The 16669-nt window shown below is 27.9% G+C and overlaps 1 protein-coding gene across 1 annotated transcript; it reads left to right on the top strand.

Moving 5' to 3' along the window:
• The first annotated feature begins 1681 nt into the window (after positions 1–1681).
• LOC112758890 (uncharacterized) lies at positions 1682–3161 on the top strand. Its single transcript, XM_025807675.3, has 3 exons — positions 1682–2284; positions 2363–2479; positions 2924–3161. The coding sequence occupies exons 1-3, from the start codon at positions 1919–1921 to the stop codon at positions 2999–3001; spliced, it is 561 nt and encodes a 186-aa protein (XP_025663460.1). The 5' UTR covers positions 1682–1918; the 3' UTR covers positions 3002–3161.
• Positions 3162–16669: the final 13508 nt, after the last annotated feature.

Here is a 16669-nt window from a genome sequence, read left to right as displayed (position 1 = left end):
ACACAAATTGAAGGAAAAAGAATTCCATTCAAGTGTTTTAAAATGATATTTTTGTATCACTCTATTTGTCTTGTTCTCAAATGATGTTGAGTAGACCACTTTATAGGATGATGCTTGCTCTTGAAATTTAAACACTGCCTCTTCCAATTTCTTTCTTGATTCCATTTGTCTTCATTGGCATGTAATGCTCTAATTTTTACATTTTGCTCCACTAATTCTACTTGTTTGAGGAGCTGCTCCACCACCTTTATTTTCTTTGAATCTACTGTCTTCTTTAGCATGCATAACGTTTTTATTTTCGGGTCATTATAACTGCTGCTCATTATTATTCTTCATTTTTGTTTTGCTCTATCCTACTTTGCTAGTAATTTTGTTGCTCATTAAAATGTAATGAGTTGAAATTTTAGAATTGTGATATTTGAGGTTGCTGAAGCAACATGAACTTGGGGTGAAGAGTGAATAAATAGGTCTATATTATTATTTTTTTTGTCAAAGTTATGCAATTTCATTACTAAAAATTGGTCCAATTTGGACAGATAGAAATTGTAATAAAGAGAAAAAAAAAGTTCCAACTTTAATGCTGGGTTGAGAAACACCGTGGAAAACAAAAAAAATACTTAAACATAAAGAAAACTAAAAAGGTAAAATAAAAACTCGAGGGTCTCATCTTCTCTCACGCATATTTTTTCTGGCCATCTCCACCATAATTGAAGGGGTAGTTCTACCTTCAAATACTTAGGCGTTTCTCACTAACCAGATTTGTCATAAGAGGTCTGCTGCTACTGCTCTTTTTTCGTTCAAATTTTCCTTCATTCTCAGTTCTTCTTCCAGCCGAATCCAACACTTTCATGGTTCTAGAGCTTGAAGCGGCCATGGCAGATTTGAGCATTTACAAGCTTCAATCACATTTGGACACTCAGAAACAATGAAAAATACTTTCTTGTGTTTGATTGCATTTTGGACACCAGGATTCAATAGATTGTATTCTGACGTTCAACCTTTCTTTAGCAAAGAGTCTTCCATGCATCAGTTTCCAGAACAAATTTTTTATTTTCGGTTGACAAATAATTTTTCATATGCTTCTCCATAAGTCCTTTCTTATGCATTGTTCTAGCAAGTATTCGGTTGACAATTAATAGGCCTACATTATTAATAGACACATTAAACAAACTTAAACTTTTAACCCGATAAATATTTGTCATCATTTATATAAATTCAAAATCAATCTTAACTCAACAAATATAAATAAAAAAATGATTTAAAAATGAGATTGAATAAAATATTTATAAAAATTAATCATTAAAATAGATAATAAATTAAAATACTTACTTAATAATCTAATTTTGTACCTGAAATTTTTATTACTTATTTAGAGTACTTGCTTAAAATATTTTATATATAGAGTACTTATTTAGTAATTCAATTTTCTCCAATATATTAAAAACATATTATTTTATTAAATGTATATTATTTGCCAAAATTTTTAAAATTTGTAGGTTTTATATTTTTTATCCCACAATCCCAGTATATAAGTTTTATATTCTTTTAAAAATTTTGTATTATACTGACTTAAAAACAGAAAGACAAAATTATAACTATGTTAACAATCTGATAATTTTAGTATCTATATAGTTTAAATAAATATATATATATATATATATATATATCAAATTATTTTTTCAATTGGCATGGGTGTAAATTTGTAGCACATTCTGTAAGCTCTGTGTAAGTTAATTGGGCCTTTTTTTAAGCAGAAAAAGATCGAATTGGGCTGGTAACTTGGACCTAAAGATAGGATAAGATTTCAGTAAGGAAGGATAGAATTTGGATGGCTGAGACTGGATTATTTCTTGGGAGTAAGCTTCGCATTGTTCAATTTTTAGTTCGTTAATTAGTTAACCGTCTTACAAAGAAGAGGATGACCACCACTGCTACCACTACTGGCACCTTCTTGCCACCGACGGTATGCGCTTTACAGAATCATCATTCATCAAAATACGCTAACTTAGTGGTATCTCTGCATCGCAATACCTTTGGATTTCGATTTGGAAATACAAGATTACGGTCAACACCTTCCCATAGGCGTGTGGTGGTTGCGGTGACTCAAGGATCAGCAGAGTCCAACAAATCCGACGAAAATATTCCTTCGTGGGCAAAGCCAGATTCCGATGAGCCTCCGCCATGGGCTCGTAATGAAGCTAGCGCATCTTCTTCTTTGCAGCAAGGATTTCAAGTTCCATTCTTCATTTACTTGCTTGCCTCTGCTATAACTGCTATTGCCGCAGTAATTAGTCTCTAATTAAACTCTTTCCCGTTTTAATTTGAAAGTTAATTTGACGGTGGTTGTTGATTGAATTGACAGATAGGTTCGATTTTCGAGTATGTGAACCAAAGGCCGGTGTTCGGAGTTTTGGGATCAGATAGCGTGTTTTATGCTCCCTTGTTGGGTTTCTTTGCCTTCACCGGCATTCCTTCCTCGGTAACTTCATTTCCATTACAAGTTTATTTATACACTAATTAAGTTAATGTCTGTTTAACAACTAAATTTTGATAAAATAAATATTATTTAAATAATATTAATTAAAATATCTTTTAAATAAATTACTAAAAATACTATGATATTAAATTATAATATTACTCTTTTAAGTATATTTAATTTTGTTGATTTTTTAAATATTTTTTGTTATATATATTTTTAATATTCTTAGTACTAATTTTAGTACGCTATGATTTATTATTATTATTATTATTACTATTATTATTTAGAATTTTTTGTTTAATTTATTTTATCTAATGAAATTAATAAATTATATTATAAAAAATAACAATAATAAATATAATACACAAAATTTATAATTATAAAAGTGGTTAAACATTAATTAGTGAACACAACTAACAAAAACTTAATCTTTTTTGGGTGCAGGCATTTCTATGGTACAAATCTGTTCAAGCTGCTAACAAAGAAGCAGAAGAACAAGACAAGAGGGATGGGTTTTTTTAGTAAAGGAAGATATAAATAGGGGAATGAGATGTTTGCGTTAAATACCAAAGTAAATGTAAGCATAAAACTTAATGCCACCGCCTTTAAACATATAAATTGTATACATATTATTTGAGTGGTTCTTTGAGTATATATAAATGTTTTTTTATTTTTTTCAAAAGTATTAGGTGTTTAAGTCTTTTGATAGCTAAATTTAATTAAGTTGTTTAAAAATAAAAATTTATATATTTTTTATTTAACAATTTTTGCTGCTTTTTTTTCTTATCTTCTCTCTTCCTTTTTTAATGTTGTTATTGTCGTTATTATCGTTGCTGTCACCATAGCTAACTTCTTTTAGATGCTATTGTTGATTTTGTTTTTAATTTTTTTTTTCTCGTCATCCTCTCTTATTATCATTATCATTGTCTTCATTTTCTTCTTCTCTTATAAATGTTCAAAAAATTAGAGCACAAAAATTTTGATATACAATACATAAATTTTAATGTATAGTATATAAATTTTAATATATAGCACAAAATTTTTTAAGGATTATATGTCCAAAAAAATGACACCCAACTAATAAATTATGCATAACAGATAAATTTGTGTGAACTGCACAAAAATTTTGTTGCATAGTATAAATTTTTTTATGTTTAGAATACAAATTTTTGGAAGACTACATACCTAAAATATTGACTCATCTAATTAACAAAATACATTAATAGCAAGAGTTTATGTTATGTGCAAAGATTTGTATGTTATGTGCAAAAATATATATACCATGGGTAAAATATTTGTACTACATCGATAAGTTTGTGTTATGTGCAAAATTCTATATTATATTTTAATAATTTATGTGTTATATCAATAAATTTTTGTGTTTTCTAATAAAGTTTTGTGTGCTGCAAAAAGTGCGAAAAGAAGAAATAGTAATGTATGCATTTTTTTTTGCTGGTCTTTTCACAACTTAATTAAACTTGGTTATAAAAATCTTATACACTTAGTATCACTTTATTTTTTAATTTTTTTTGGTTGGATAACAGGGCCTAAGCCCAGAAAAAAAACATAAGGGTTACACAGGGGGCAGATTTCCCCTTTACATCTACTACTAACAGGAGAACTAACTCAATTGAGGTATATCTAGAAAACAAAAATCTGAATTAGATGCTAGTCTTTTTTGGCTAGATGATCTACACTTGTATTTTCCCTTTACACAGGAGTAGCATCACTGAATTTTTAATGCTTCTTAGTTCTTCCATCACGTTTGGGTTTCCATCTCATTTTGGGCTTCTTTTGGGTTTTCATTTATCGGGCTTCCTTTTCCTTATGTACAAAAATATTTGGGCCAAATAAAAAATATGTTCCCTGTTTAAATCATGTGGGACTGCTCTATTAGGTCTAATGTAGTACCCAAACGAATGGATATTTTTGTCTTTTTAAAATTTTATTGGTGACTAAAGTGAATTATTTTCCAAGTAGGATGTGTAAAGATATATGTGGGAGGAAAAAAATAGGAATAAAAAAGTGGAAATACATTGATATTTTGAACGATGGAAAGGCATGCAAATTAATCCTATTATAGCTTAAATAAGGTTTTGGTATCTGTAAATTTTTTTTTTGATGTAACACGCCAAAAATTTAATGAAACAAACCAACAGTAGGGACTAAAACTAAAAATATCAAATGTTTTATGGGGATAAAAAATTATTTAAACCTAATTTTATCAAGTAGATGCATGGGGCTTATTGCTAAAAAATTGGGGCTTACAATGCGTCGTTTTCTTCTATTTCTCACCTACCTAAGAGTTATGAGATGAAAAAAGTTGGTCCGATAAGCTTTTTTAACTATATATGTTTTTAAAATATTATTTGTACGCTAAAATTACCACTAATATATTTATGTATAAATACATATTTGATTTTATAAAAATATTATTTATACATTAAAATTAGTCACTAAAATTAGTTACTAATATATTTGTGTATAAAATATATGTATGGTTAATTTAAGGTAAAGTATATTTTTTGTCTTTAAAATTTGACAAAAATTTAAAAAATATTCCTAAATTTTATTTTATTTCAATTTTGTTCCAGAATTTTCGATTTGCATCAAATATACACCCGGCTATTTTTTCAAAAAATTTAAGGTCAATTCAACAACAATTTCATAAGAACAACCCTCAACACAAGCAAATCAAGCATAATTTTCATGCATTATTGTTAGATTAGTCTTAAATTTTTTGAAAATTTAGCCGCTGAGGGTATATTTGATACAAATCGAAAACTTTTGCAACAAAATTAAAAACAAAATTTTAGGGTATTTTTGAAACTTTTGCCAAACTTTAGGGACAAAAAATATATTTTACCCTTTAATTTATTTTTAATGTGTATTTGTATTCTAAGATGTATTTTATATTGGTGGCTAATTTTAGTGTACAAATAACATAGTCGATGATTTAATTTATTTTTAATGTGTATCTATATTTCAACATATATTTTATATTAGTAGCCGACTTTAATGACTAATTTTAATGCACACATATAGTATAGTTTATGTTTTTTATTTTTCCAGTTTTGCAAGGAAATCAAGTTTTTCTAAAACCAAAATTAGTTAATAAAGTAGTTGATGAATAAAGGACTAAGAGAATAAATGAGAAGGAAAAAGAATATTTGTTAATAGCTGACAAAAAGAAAAAAAAATGGTTCCCAATCTTTTCTTTATTTTGTTCATTCTGCTTTGTTAAGTTTATTGTTCTTGCTTGTTCAATTAAACAAAGGAAATTAGTCTCTTCTATATTTCTTTCTTCAAATATCCTTTCAACTTCCACTACCAAACAAAGTCTTAAAGTGTGTGTCATGAGAAGAAAGTTTGTGTTAATCTGAAACTCACTAACATTGCTTTAAAGTCTAAGTAAGTTGTACGTGATTAAGCATAGTTATTAGAAAAGTTACGTTGGTAAAGTTTCAAAGCACATGAAAGTTTACTCTTCCCGTGATCCATGTTTGGAAGGGTTTCTTTGCAATTTGATGATGAGAATAAAAGGGTTAAAGTCTAAGTAAGATGGAGCCTCCTTTTTTTTCACCCCCTAAAACAAGGAGTAGAGAATTTTTCAAACAACCCCAAAAGAAAAAGAAGATAAGAATAATAATACACTATATATGATGAATTGAATTGATTGCATGAAAGCACCACGTGAAAAGTAAATTACTCATTAGAGAAAAACCCACAACCATCATGCAGTGGGCGGTTTTGACAATATTTGCATCCAGAAAGTGCGCAAAAATCAAAAGTTGTATGGCACAATAGTGTCTTTGGTTTTAGATCAATAATAAAGACTTACGTCTAATTAACTTCATATAAAGTTAATAGCTGAAAGTCATTGAATGATAATTTAGTTAGCAACAATGCTAGAAAATTAAGAGAGTATCAGCCAAAAATCAGTCAAATGTTTTTGAGTAAATCCAAAACCTCTACGTGGATGGTGCTTATACTAGGCATTAGGATGTTTTTTTATTAAGTATCAAAATGTTTTTTTTTTTCATACTAAATGGATGTTCTTTTATATATTTTATAAATTTTTTTTATATACTAAGAATCGGGATGGTTGGAAGCAGAGTTCCATGATTCCCGCTCCTATTTCTCCAACGTATCATTCAGAATTTTAATTTGGGATAAGAAGTAATTAATATCAAATATTATAAATTAAAAACAAATAAAACTAATTAAATATAATTATAAATTAGTTAAATTGTTTACTTTTTGGCTGATCACCTCTTGGTTCCATATACTTTTCCTTTAGTTAAATATATCAAAGAGAAAATCTTGGCCCGCAGTTCTATTAAAATCTAACCAACATTTAATCAGCAAAAAAAAATGAATAATTCCATACTTAGATATTATTTCACATCATTAAAAACACTAATAATAACTAATTGATAATTACAAATTACAAAATTTACTAGTCCTTTAGCACTCCTCTATATCAAATCATTTAACGACTCGCAGTTATTAATTTCACATCAATTTTAATGTATGTACCCAAGTTTCTACCTAGATCGATACACACTACAAATACGAAAAAAATACAAATAAATAGTATGTTCGGAATATAAATTTTGTAATTTTTTCCCATAAATTTTTAAAAATCAAACGCATCCTTATGATGAATAGAGCAATGGAATTATATACATATCATTGTGAAAACATTCGTGGTTTCTCGTTAACGAAACCATCAAATTATATATATGGTTGAAACAAAATGTTTGTTTCATGTCTAAACTCTAAAGCATATGGTAAATAAAAACAACATGCATGCTATATATGTTTCTATAGATTTTATTGTGTTGCAAAATGCAGAATAATTAGGTCTAATATGTGGCAAGATGATAGAAGGGTGCACTTGGCTAATAAATAGTGGCTTATGTTACGTGTACACTAAAATCAGTCATCACTATAAAATATGTGTTGAAATACAAATACACATTAAAAATAAATTAAATCATATATTATTTATATATAAATATATTGGTGGTTGATTTTAGTGTATAAATAATATTTTTCATAAGTAATAACACAACAAACACGTTAATGGAGATGTGTGAATGTGAGTGTGAGTGTGACCGTGCAAACTCGCCTAACTCTCTTTACCTAAAGTCATCAATACATGAAACTTGATGTGATGCTTTTTACTTTATCTGCTTTTCGAATTTTATTTCACTTGATCAACATTTTAGTTTTTACTCAATTAACAAAGGCTGGACCTATTTCACTAAATTTAACTCGTGGCAGTTGGGCTACCACTCAATAACTGTAACTGATAGCATAAATCCAATCTGATTCGAATCCAATTAGAGAATGAGCTGATTAATTAATTACTTTTACCGATGCAATAATAATATTATTTGAGAACTACTCAGATAAAACGTCTAAAACGTGATTTTATAAATATATTTTTTAATAATTACAAGTTAATATATATAATTAATTAAATTGTATTATTTTTATTAAAATTAGATCAGATAAATTAATTTGACTAAAAAAATGATGAATCAAATTTTGAACTAATCTAAATTAATATTAATTTTTTTATGGAAAATGATTTCAATATTCTTATTATAAAAAGTGACAAAAATACTCTTATTATATATTTTAATTTTGAAAATTTTAAATTCTAGCTCTTTATTTCTCTGCCGTGATAGAGTTAGGATTTAGAGTTTTCAAAATTTATATATATATAATATAAGTATTTTAGTCATTTTCTATAAAAAATAATATTAATTTAGATTGATTCAAAATTTGATTTATAATTTTTTCAGTCAAATTAATTTGTCTAGCCTAATTTTAATGAAAATAACACGATTTAATCGATTATATATGTTAAATTTTAATTACTAAAAATCATCTTTAAAAAAAATGTTTTAGACGTCTTTATCTGAGTGACTCCCATATTATTTTCTTTTCATAAAATCTCAATAAACACATTTGTGTATCACCATATTTTTGTATGAAAAATATTATAATATCAATAAAATTTATTGTATTTTGGTCAGTTATTTAAAAATAAAATCTAAAAATATATTATTAAATTACTAAACTAAAAAATTATATATTAAACTAAAAAAATTAAAATAATAACTAAAAGTACTAATTAAAAATACTAAATTATATTGGTCCTTACCTTTTTTTTTTTCCTTTTCCTATTCCAACCCAATCATATGGATTATACAAATACTAGGGAAAAATGCATACCGAGCTTGACGAAGCTATTAACTTGGCTACTGCTACTTATTTTTTTCGCATGAAACGGATAAAGGATTTTTTTAGAAATAAAATAAAAAAAATCATATTTTCTCAAATACTATTTTTGAACTTTAATTTTTTAAATATATTTTTTTTTGTTTAGAGCAAGTTCGCTCGCACCCCTAGTATAGAGTTCGTTTTACCCCGCGAACTCCCTTTAAATTTTTTAAATTCCACGTTTTTAATTTATTTTAATCCATTATCATCATCTCCAAATAATATATAGATCTACAATACTATATAGGAGTACACAAAAATATACAAACAAGCATGGCTTATTCAAAGATTTTTTTAATTATAAATTAAAAAAATAAGCCATATTTAACAATGACAATTATTATCATCATCTCCAGAAATACACAAATACACCGAAATAAGTCATATTTAATAAGAATTTTTTTTAATTATAAATCGTATTTTATTTAAAAAAATAAAAAATATAAATAAATTGTTTCAAGAATTTAATGTTTTGAATTTTAGTGACAATCATTATCATCTTCTCCAAAAATATACTATTTTTAAACTTTAATTTTTTAAATAAATTTAATATTTTGCTTTTTCTTTTTAGTAACATGGGATAGCTAGAATTTATCAATAGTTAACTGAGAATTCATGTTTGAAATGAATACTCTAGAGAAATCGAATAAGATAAAAAGCTTAATCAACAATGATATGTATATTTATATAAGTTTAACAGTAAGGCAAGGGGACAAATGGACAATATCTAGACATAAATTTTAACAAGAAAAGTTGTGTCATTTTAGTTAGCAATTTAAAAGAAAAATGATCCTTTAGTATCTTTTCTTTTCTCTTCTTTTTTATTCCTTTTCCATTGGTAATTAATATATCCCATCATCATAATAGATTATATTCCTAACATCTATATGTGGACTATCCTTATAAAATCAAAATTTGATGTAGACAACATAGTTGAAGTCATGACTAATGGCCCAACACTCTATCTTTGATAAAGTGGGGAAGAATAGGCTCCCAAGTCTTCTTGCTTTTGTTGCTATTGATGGGGTACAAAAAACGCGTCTCATATAATATTCTTCTGTTGCAATGACACGGGTAAAGCAAGTAGAAAATTGGTGCTACTAACAATTCACTGTCTATTCATGAATAGTTTTCGGGTGGAATAAAGCAATTCCAATGCGCACGACCTTAATACTTTGGATGGAAGATGAAAAAATGAGAGAAAAAAAAGGAAGAAAATAAAATAAAAAAAAGTGATTTATTTTATGTTATTTGAATGAAAAAAAATGGGTGAAAAAAAATAAAAAAAAAATCATAACTAAATAAAATTATATTAATACTGTTTATTTTTCTTTTGCTTTAATGTTAACACCATGGATAAATTAGTAATTTGACTTTCATTTTAGAATTGTCATCTATTTTCATAGTAAGTTTGAAAGGAAAAATTGGGGGTGGGTTTTATGCCACTATTTTCCCTTTCCTTCCAATGGAAAAGGAAGTTTTTCATCTGTTTTTTTTTACATTTTTTTTCTTTTTGATTTTCATTGATTCAAAAACTTATGAATGATAAAATAATTTATTTTTAGTAAAAAATAGTGAATTTTTTCACTAAAAATAGCAAATCAAATAAAAAAAATTCACTATTTTTTACTAAAAAAATTATTTTATCATTCATGAATTTTAGAAGGGATGAAGATAAAAAAAATTAGTCTTAGTTTATATATTTTAGTACTCTGTCAATACTCACTCTTTGATTTGCTATTTAGTCTCGTTTTAATAAGAAATACAAATAAAAAATTATTATATGCATATTTATATTTTTTATTTTATTCATCAAAATTATGATGTTATCACTATTATTTATCCAATCAATCAACTATAAAATACAAATAATTTTTATTTTTTGGCATAAAACAATAAAGTTGCACAAATAAAAAAAATTCGTTTAGCTAGAACCTCAAATGCAAATCAGCAGCAAAGAACATAACCCATGTTTCAAACTCTCCTAGTATCTCTTGTATGGTTGATATAAATAAAAGAGAATGAAGTGATTGTTAAAGAGAAAAATATATAATTTAGTGAACTTTTGGCTAAAAATAAATTATTTTATTATTTATAAATTGTAAAAGAGATGAGAATAAAAAAAATAGTCTTGATTTATATAATTTAATACTTTGAGTATTGTATTTTTTTAATACTATCCTCCCCATCCATTTGTGAATAAAACTCTACCTCTCTACATTTGGCCCCTCCATGGTTTATATAGGGAGCCCATTGACACATACTAAACGTAAACCGCTATAGGCACCAGCGGTTTACGCACGCACACCGATCTACATAAACCGCTGCTGGCAGTAGCGGTTTATGACCAACCAAAAATACACATAATCCGCGGCTATTACTAGCGGTTTCTGTGCAATTGTAAACCGCTACTGTCAGTAGCGGTTTATATAAAATAGTGAAACAATGTATTTACGTATCCGTTTTTGAAACAATGTATTTACATAAAATTGGGGTTTAAACAATTTAATAACGTAAATTGCCCTAAATAATTATTAAATAATTAAATAATAATTAAGTTAGTAATAATTATATTAAATAATTATATTTTTATTTAATTAATAATTTATATTAATTATTTAAATAATAATTAATTAAATAATTAAATTACAATTAATTTATTAATAATTATAATAAATAATTTGATTAAATAATTGAATTTTTATTTAATTAATGATTTATATTAATTATTTATATCATAATTAATATTAAATATTATTTATATTATTATATTAAATTATAATTAATTAAATTTACTCACACTAAAAAATAAATTTAATTTTTACACCTTATAAAATAATTTTTGGTTGAGTTGGTTATTTTTATTTTTAAAATTTAAAATGCTAACCACATTATTAAAATTAGTAGTTATAAAATTAGCCATTGAAAACTACCCGTTACTATGTTACCATTATTATTAATAAATTAATATTTTATTATTCTATATATACCACTTACATATACTTTTATTCTCACACTTTTTTCTACTCTTCTTCGTCTTCTTCCAAGTTTACGAAATCAAAGTTCCGCTGATATTATTTTTTGTTCGAAAAAATGGATCCAAACCAACTCAACTCTTTTTTCAATTATTTACAAAACCTTTCTTAAACTCCAAATACCTAACAATCTCAGACCTCAAACTCTCAAGTTTCAAATCAAAACTTCACACTACCAAATACATTTCAAAATCCAAATCCATAAAATCTTTCTAATTTCAATTTTCAAGCTCCGTATATAATCAATTTCCTATATTCCAACCACAAAATCAAAATTCACAAACACAACATTTTCCATTTTCATCCATATTTAACCCCTCTATCGAAAATGTTACTCCAACATCTTTGCCGTTTCCAACTCAATTCAATGTATCACGACATAACTCATCTGGTGTTGATGACTCTTCTAACCCATCCTCTCAGACTCCGATACAATTTAGTCCAAATTCGTAATATTCAGATTTTGCCAACCCTCATGGATTAGATGCTATCGACCTCAATGATGATGATATTGAAGATCAGAGGCAAGATAGTATTCAACACTGGCATTGGAAAGAGGATGAGATGCTGATCAGTGCATGGTTAAATGTTTCAACTGACCCTATAGTTGGTACTGATCAAAAGGAAAAAATATTTTGGAGTCGAATTCACAGCTAATGTGTAGAATTTTGCTCCGACATGAGAAGGGGGGTAGTTGCATATAAGAAACGATGGTATAAGAACAACAAGGCTGTTGCACAATTTGTTGGTTGCTACGATCAAGCTAGTCAAAAAATAAGGAGTGGTTCGAACGCTGATGATATAAAGGAGTTTGCCTATAAACTTTATTCCACAACTTATGGTCAAAAATTCACTTTTGAGAGGCATTCGAACATGCTTCGTTTGGAACAAAAATGGAGAAGCCAACTATCTACACAGGTGGAGACTCAAAGAGAACCAAAGTTAGTGCAATTGGAGCATACTCATCCTCATCAAACCCAGATACACCGTTGGCAGACGAACCCGGTGTGGACTCTCCTGTTCGCCCACAAGGATCAAAGAAGAGCAAGCGAAAAGGTAAGAAAAAAGTATAAATGTCTGAAGATCTTAGCGAAAAAAATCATCGGTTGTTAAAAAACTATCTTTCATGAAAGATATTAAGAATGTTAGAAAAAAGGAACTAATGGATAGGAAAAACAATGAGCTCTTCATGAGATTGCATGTGAGAAAATAATCGCGAAGTGGTTTACTTAATAGTTCCTTGTATTCGTAGAGTTGCGTAGTATGTTCTTAGTTTTATTGCGTATTACTGGTATGTGATGTAGTCTGTTTTATTCATTTTTGATGTAACTTTTTAAATTAGTCAATATTATTGTACCGTTATTGTTCATGAAAGTGACCGTTAAGTAGCCGTTGAAAAACTAGCCGTTGAGAAGTAGGTATTTGTTGCAGACACACTTATAAATATAAACTATCAATGACTTTGCAACTCCATTTCAACTCTTGTTTCCCACCTCGAAAGAGTACTAAAAATTACATAGAGAAAGATTATGGTTAGAAATTTTGATGATATATGTTTAATGAGGCTTTGTATGGCAAAATAAGACGGTAAGATAACACACTCATAGATAATTGGATCGATGAGTATTTATTCGAAGATTCAGAAGAAGAAGATATCGATAGAAGCTCTGTCCCAACTCCTCGTAGATGGATCAATAGAGATCGAGAAGCAGGACATGATCGCCTTTTCCAAGATTACTTTGCAGATGAACCAGTGTATAATGCTGACATTTTTCGACAGAGATTTCGAATGAGATGACATGTGTTCCTTCAAATAGTAGATGCTCTCTCAAACGTCTATCCGTATTTTTAACAGAGGGTTGATGCAACTGGAAGAAGAGGCTTGTCACCACTCTAAAAATGCACCGCTGCGATACGGATGTTAGCATATGGCGTAGCAGCTGATGTTGTTGATGATTATGTGCGCATAGGAGAGAGTATTACAATTGAATACTTGAAAAAATTTGTTAAAGGTGTCATTTCGGTGTTCGAGGATGAATATACTTGCGAAAACCAAATCTGAATGATGTACGATGCTTGCTACAAATGGCGGAGGGTCGTGGCTTTTCTGGCATGTTGGGTAGCATTGACTGCATGCATTGGCAATGAAAAAATTGTCCAAAGGCGTCAAAAGGTATGTACATGAGTGGTTATCGTGGGGTTGCAACCATAGTACTTGAAGTTGTAGCATCTTCAGACCTTTGGATATGGCATGTGTTCTTTGGAGTTTCTGGTTCAAATAACGATATTAATGTGTTAGGTCGTTCTCCAGTGTTCGATGATATTCTAAATGACCGTGCTTCGGAGGAAAATTATACTATTAATGATAATAATTATACTATGGGATACTATTTAGCAGATGGTATTTATCCTGAATGGGCCACATTTGTCAAATCAATCTCAAAGCCACAAGGGGAGAAATGCAAGTTATTTGCACAATACCAAGAAAGGCAAAGAAAAGATGTGGAGCAAGCATTCGGAGTGTTGCAAGCACGCTTTGCAATTATATGTGATCCAACTCGCTTTTGAAAAAAGAAGAAACTTGTCAACATAATGAGAGCTTGTATTATATTACGTAATATGATTGTTGAGGATGAAATAGACACTTACGCAGAAAATTTTGCTCAATACTTAGAGTATGACGATGTCGAAAATGGCTTATCACAATCTCAGTTGGGAGAGGAAGATTTTGCACCATACCATCAATTTCTCCAAAGAAATGTCCAACTTCGAAATAGGCAGCAGCATAGACAATTGAAAGAGGATTTGATTGAACACATATGGCAATTTCACAATGCTTGTCGTCAACTATAGAGCTTAATTATAGTTTTTTTTTGTATTAAGTAATTTTACAGATTAGTGTAATCCCAAATTATATACTGTGTATTATTGTTACAAATGAATTTTTTTTAATATTAATATCTTTTAATAGTGAATTATTTTTAAATTTATAAATTTAAATAATGTTATTGAAAAAAATAATTACATTATTTTAAGTATTTTAATTAATTAATTAAGTAGAATCACAATAGAAATTAAAGTTAATTTCTCCTAATGGAGACAAAAGAGATGTTTTAAATTTCTGTTTACTGTTTATGACGCAAAAATTAATGTGGAGTTAATTTTTAAGACAAATAGACCATAAATAGAGATTGAAATAAATTCCTTATTAAAAATGGTCTAAAACTCTAGAGCCATTGAGAAAGAAGAAAAAAGAAGAAAAAAAAGAGTGACACTATCCATGATATTGCATCTTTGCTTATAGACTCATTCATTTGCCATTTTCCTATTCATTATACACTGAAGATATAAATTTTTGTATAGGAATAATAATTTTAAAATGGTCCAAAACATAGTAAAAAAAAGTAATTTTTTTAAGGTATTGACTTATTTCATATATTTTATAGTAGTTAATAATTATATAAGAAAACAATTGGTCATCCATGATCATGAATAATATAGCCAACAGAATTAGAAAACAAGGGTTTGTGAGTTATTATTGCCCGCTGAAAAGGAAACTCTTTTTTGTTATTTTTCTTTCCTTTGTAATGGCTTAAATAGAAACTTTCATACCTACATGCATGTTGGAAAATGGAAAATGAATGAACTCAAATATGTGATTTAAAAAAAAAAAAATACAGTGTATGATGAGTTCTATGATTTGACATATAGGAAATTCGGGCGAACCAGACATGCCGTCACCATGTTTCAATCAATGTTTCTTCTGTCTTTCAATCAATTTATGAGTGCATAAAAGTGCTAACTTATATTTTTAAGATACAAATAGTAGAAATTGAGGCGCTTTTTAATTTCTATAAGTTGCATGTAGTGTGGAGCTTGAAAAAAAATTTTGGGAGGTAAAAATTTAACATAAAAATTTAATAATAATAGTTATATAAAAATAAAATTTATAAATATAATTATTTTTTAAATTTGTTATTAATAAGATAATAAATAAATAATTTTATAAATAAAAAATATAAAATAGTTTACAATAGTACTATTTAAATTTTTAATGATTTGAAATCTTCAATAATTGAATTAGATATAAGTTCTATTTAAGGCGAAATTCGAATCCCTAATACTTATTTAAGCAGACTAGTGAGCTGACCACTCCACGAACCCAAGTTGGTTAGAGAATGGACTTCAGTTATGATTTTAAGCTAAGTTGCACCAACCTAAAGTTCAATAGATTGGGTTAAATATCACAGCCCAATATGGACAAAAATTAGAGTTAGTGTGGATCAAATAATTGGGCCTTACTTTCCACTAGTTACAACTTACAACCATGATAATCCAACGGCTGACAGAATATAATTGACACGTGACATAATCACATCCCTTAGTACTACTTAACATCCCCTGTCAACGTCGAATACAATTACACAAACCTTATCCGCTAAACTGCTCCGTTATTTACCAGTCACTTTTTCTTATTTTCATTTGTTTATTTATTTATTTATTTTCTTTTATAAATGCTACCGTTGCTTTCCTGCAACAGTCCTCCATCTAATTATCACCCGTTTTCACCTCAACCATTCTTTTAATGTTCATCAAAATAATAATAGCTACATGATTTAAAAATTTAACATTATTCACGTATCTAGTTAGACACTTAATTAACCTAAATTAATTCTTCGGAGTTAAGGATGATTTTAACTTTTTTATTAAGTTTTCTTATTATATATTTATTTATATTTATATTTTTTACTATTTTCGCGACCCCCTCACCTTTTTCTTTTTTGTCTGGGCGTAACACTTTTTGTGAACTTACAACTGTGACTGTACTCTTTTCTGTGGTTCTGTTTATTTGTTCAAT

The sequence above is a fragment of the Arachis hypogaea genome, chromosome 16, assembly GCF_003086295.3.
Source record: "Arachis hypogaea cultivar Tifrunner chromosome 16, arahy.Tifrunner.gnm2.J5K5, whole genome shotgun sequence".
NCBI lineage: Eukaryota > Viridiplantae > Streptophyta > Magnoliopsida > Fabales > Fabaceae > Arachis > Arachis hypogaea.
The sequence above is the reverse complement of the archived record's forward strand: the minus strand, read 5'-3'. Positions and strand labels throughout refer to the sequence as shown.

What these genes read in the sequence shown, in the direction of transcription:
- LOC112758890 (XM_025807675.3), top strand. Translation starts at nt 1,919, where the DNA reads ATGACCACCACTGCTACCACTACTGGCACCTTCTTGCCACCGACGGTA. An exon ending in CTATAACTGCTATTGCCGCA is followed by an intron (nt 2,285 to 2,362) that starts GTAATTAGTCTC and finishes TTGAATTGACAG; the next exon opens with ATAGGTTCGATTTTCGAGTA. An exon ending in TCACCGGCATTCCTTCCTCG is followed by an intron (nt 2,480 to 2,923) that starts GTAACTTCATTT and finishes TTTTGGGTGCAG; the next exon opens with GCATTTCTATGGTACAAATC.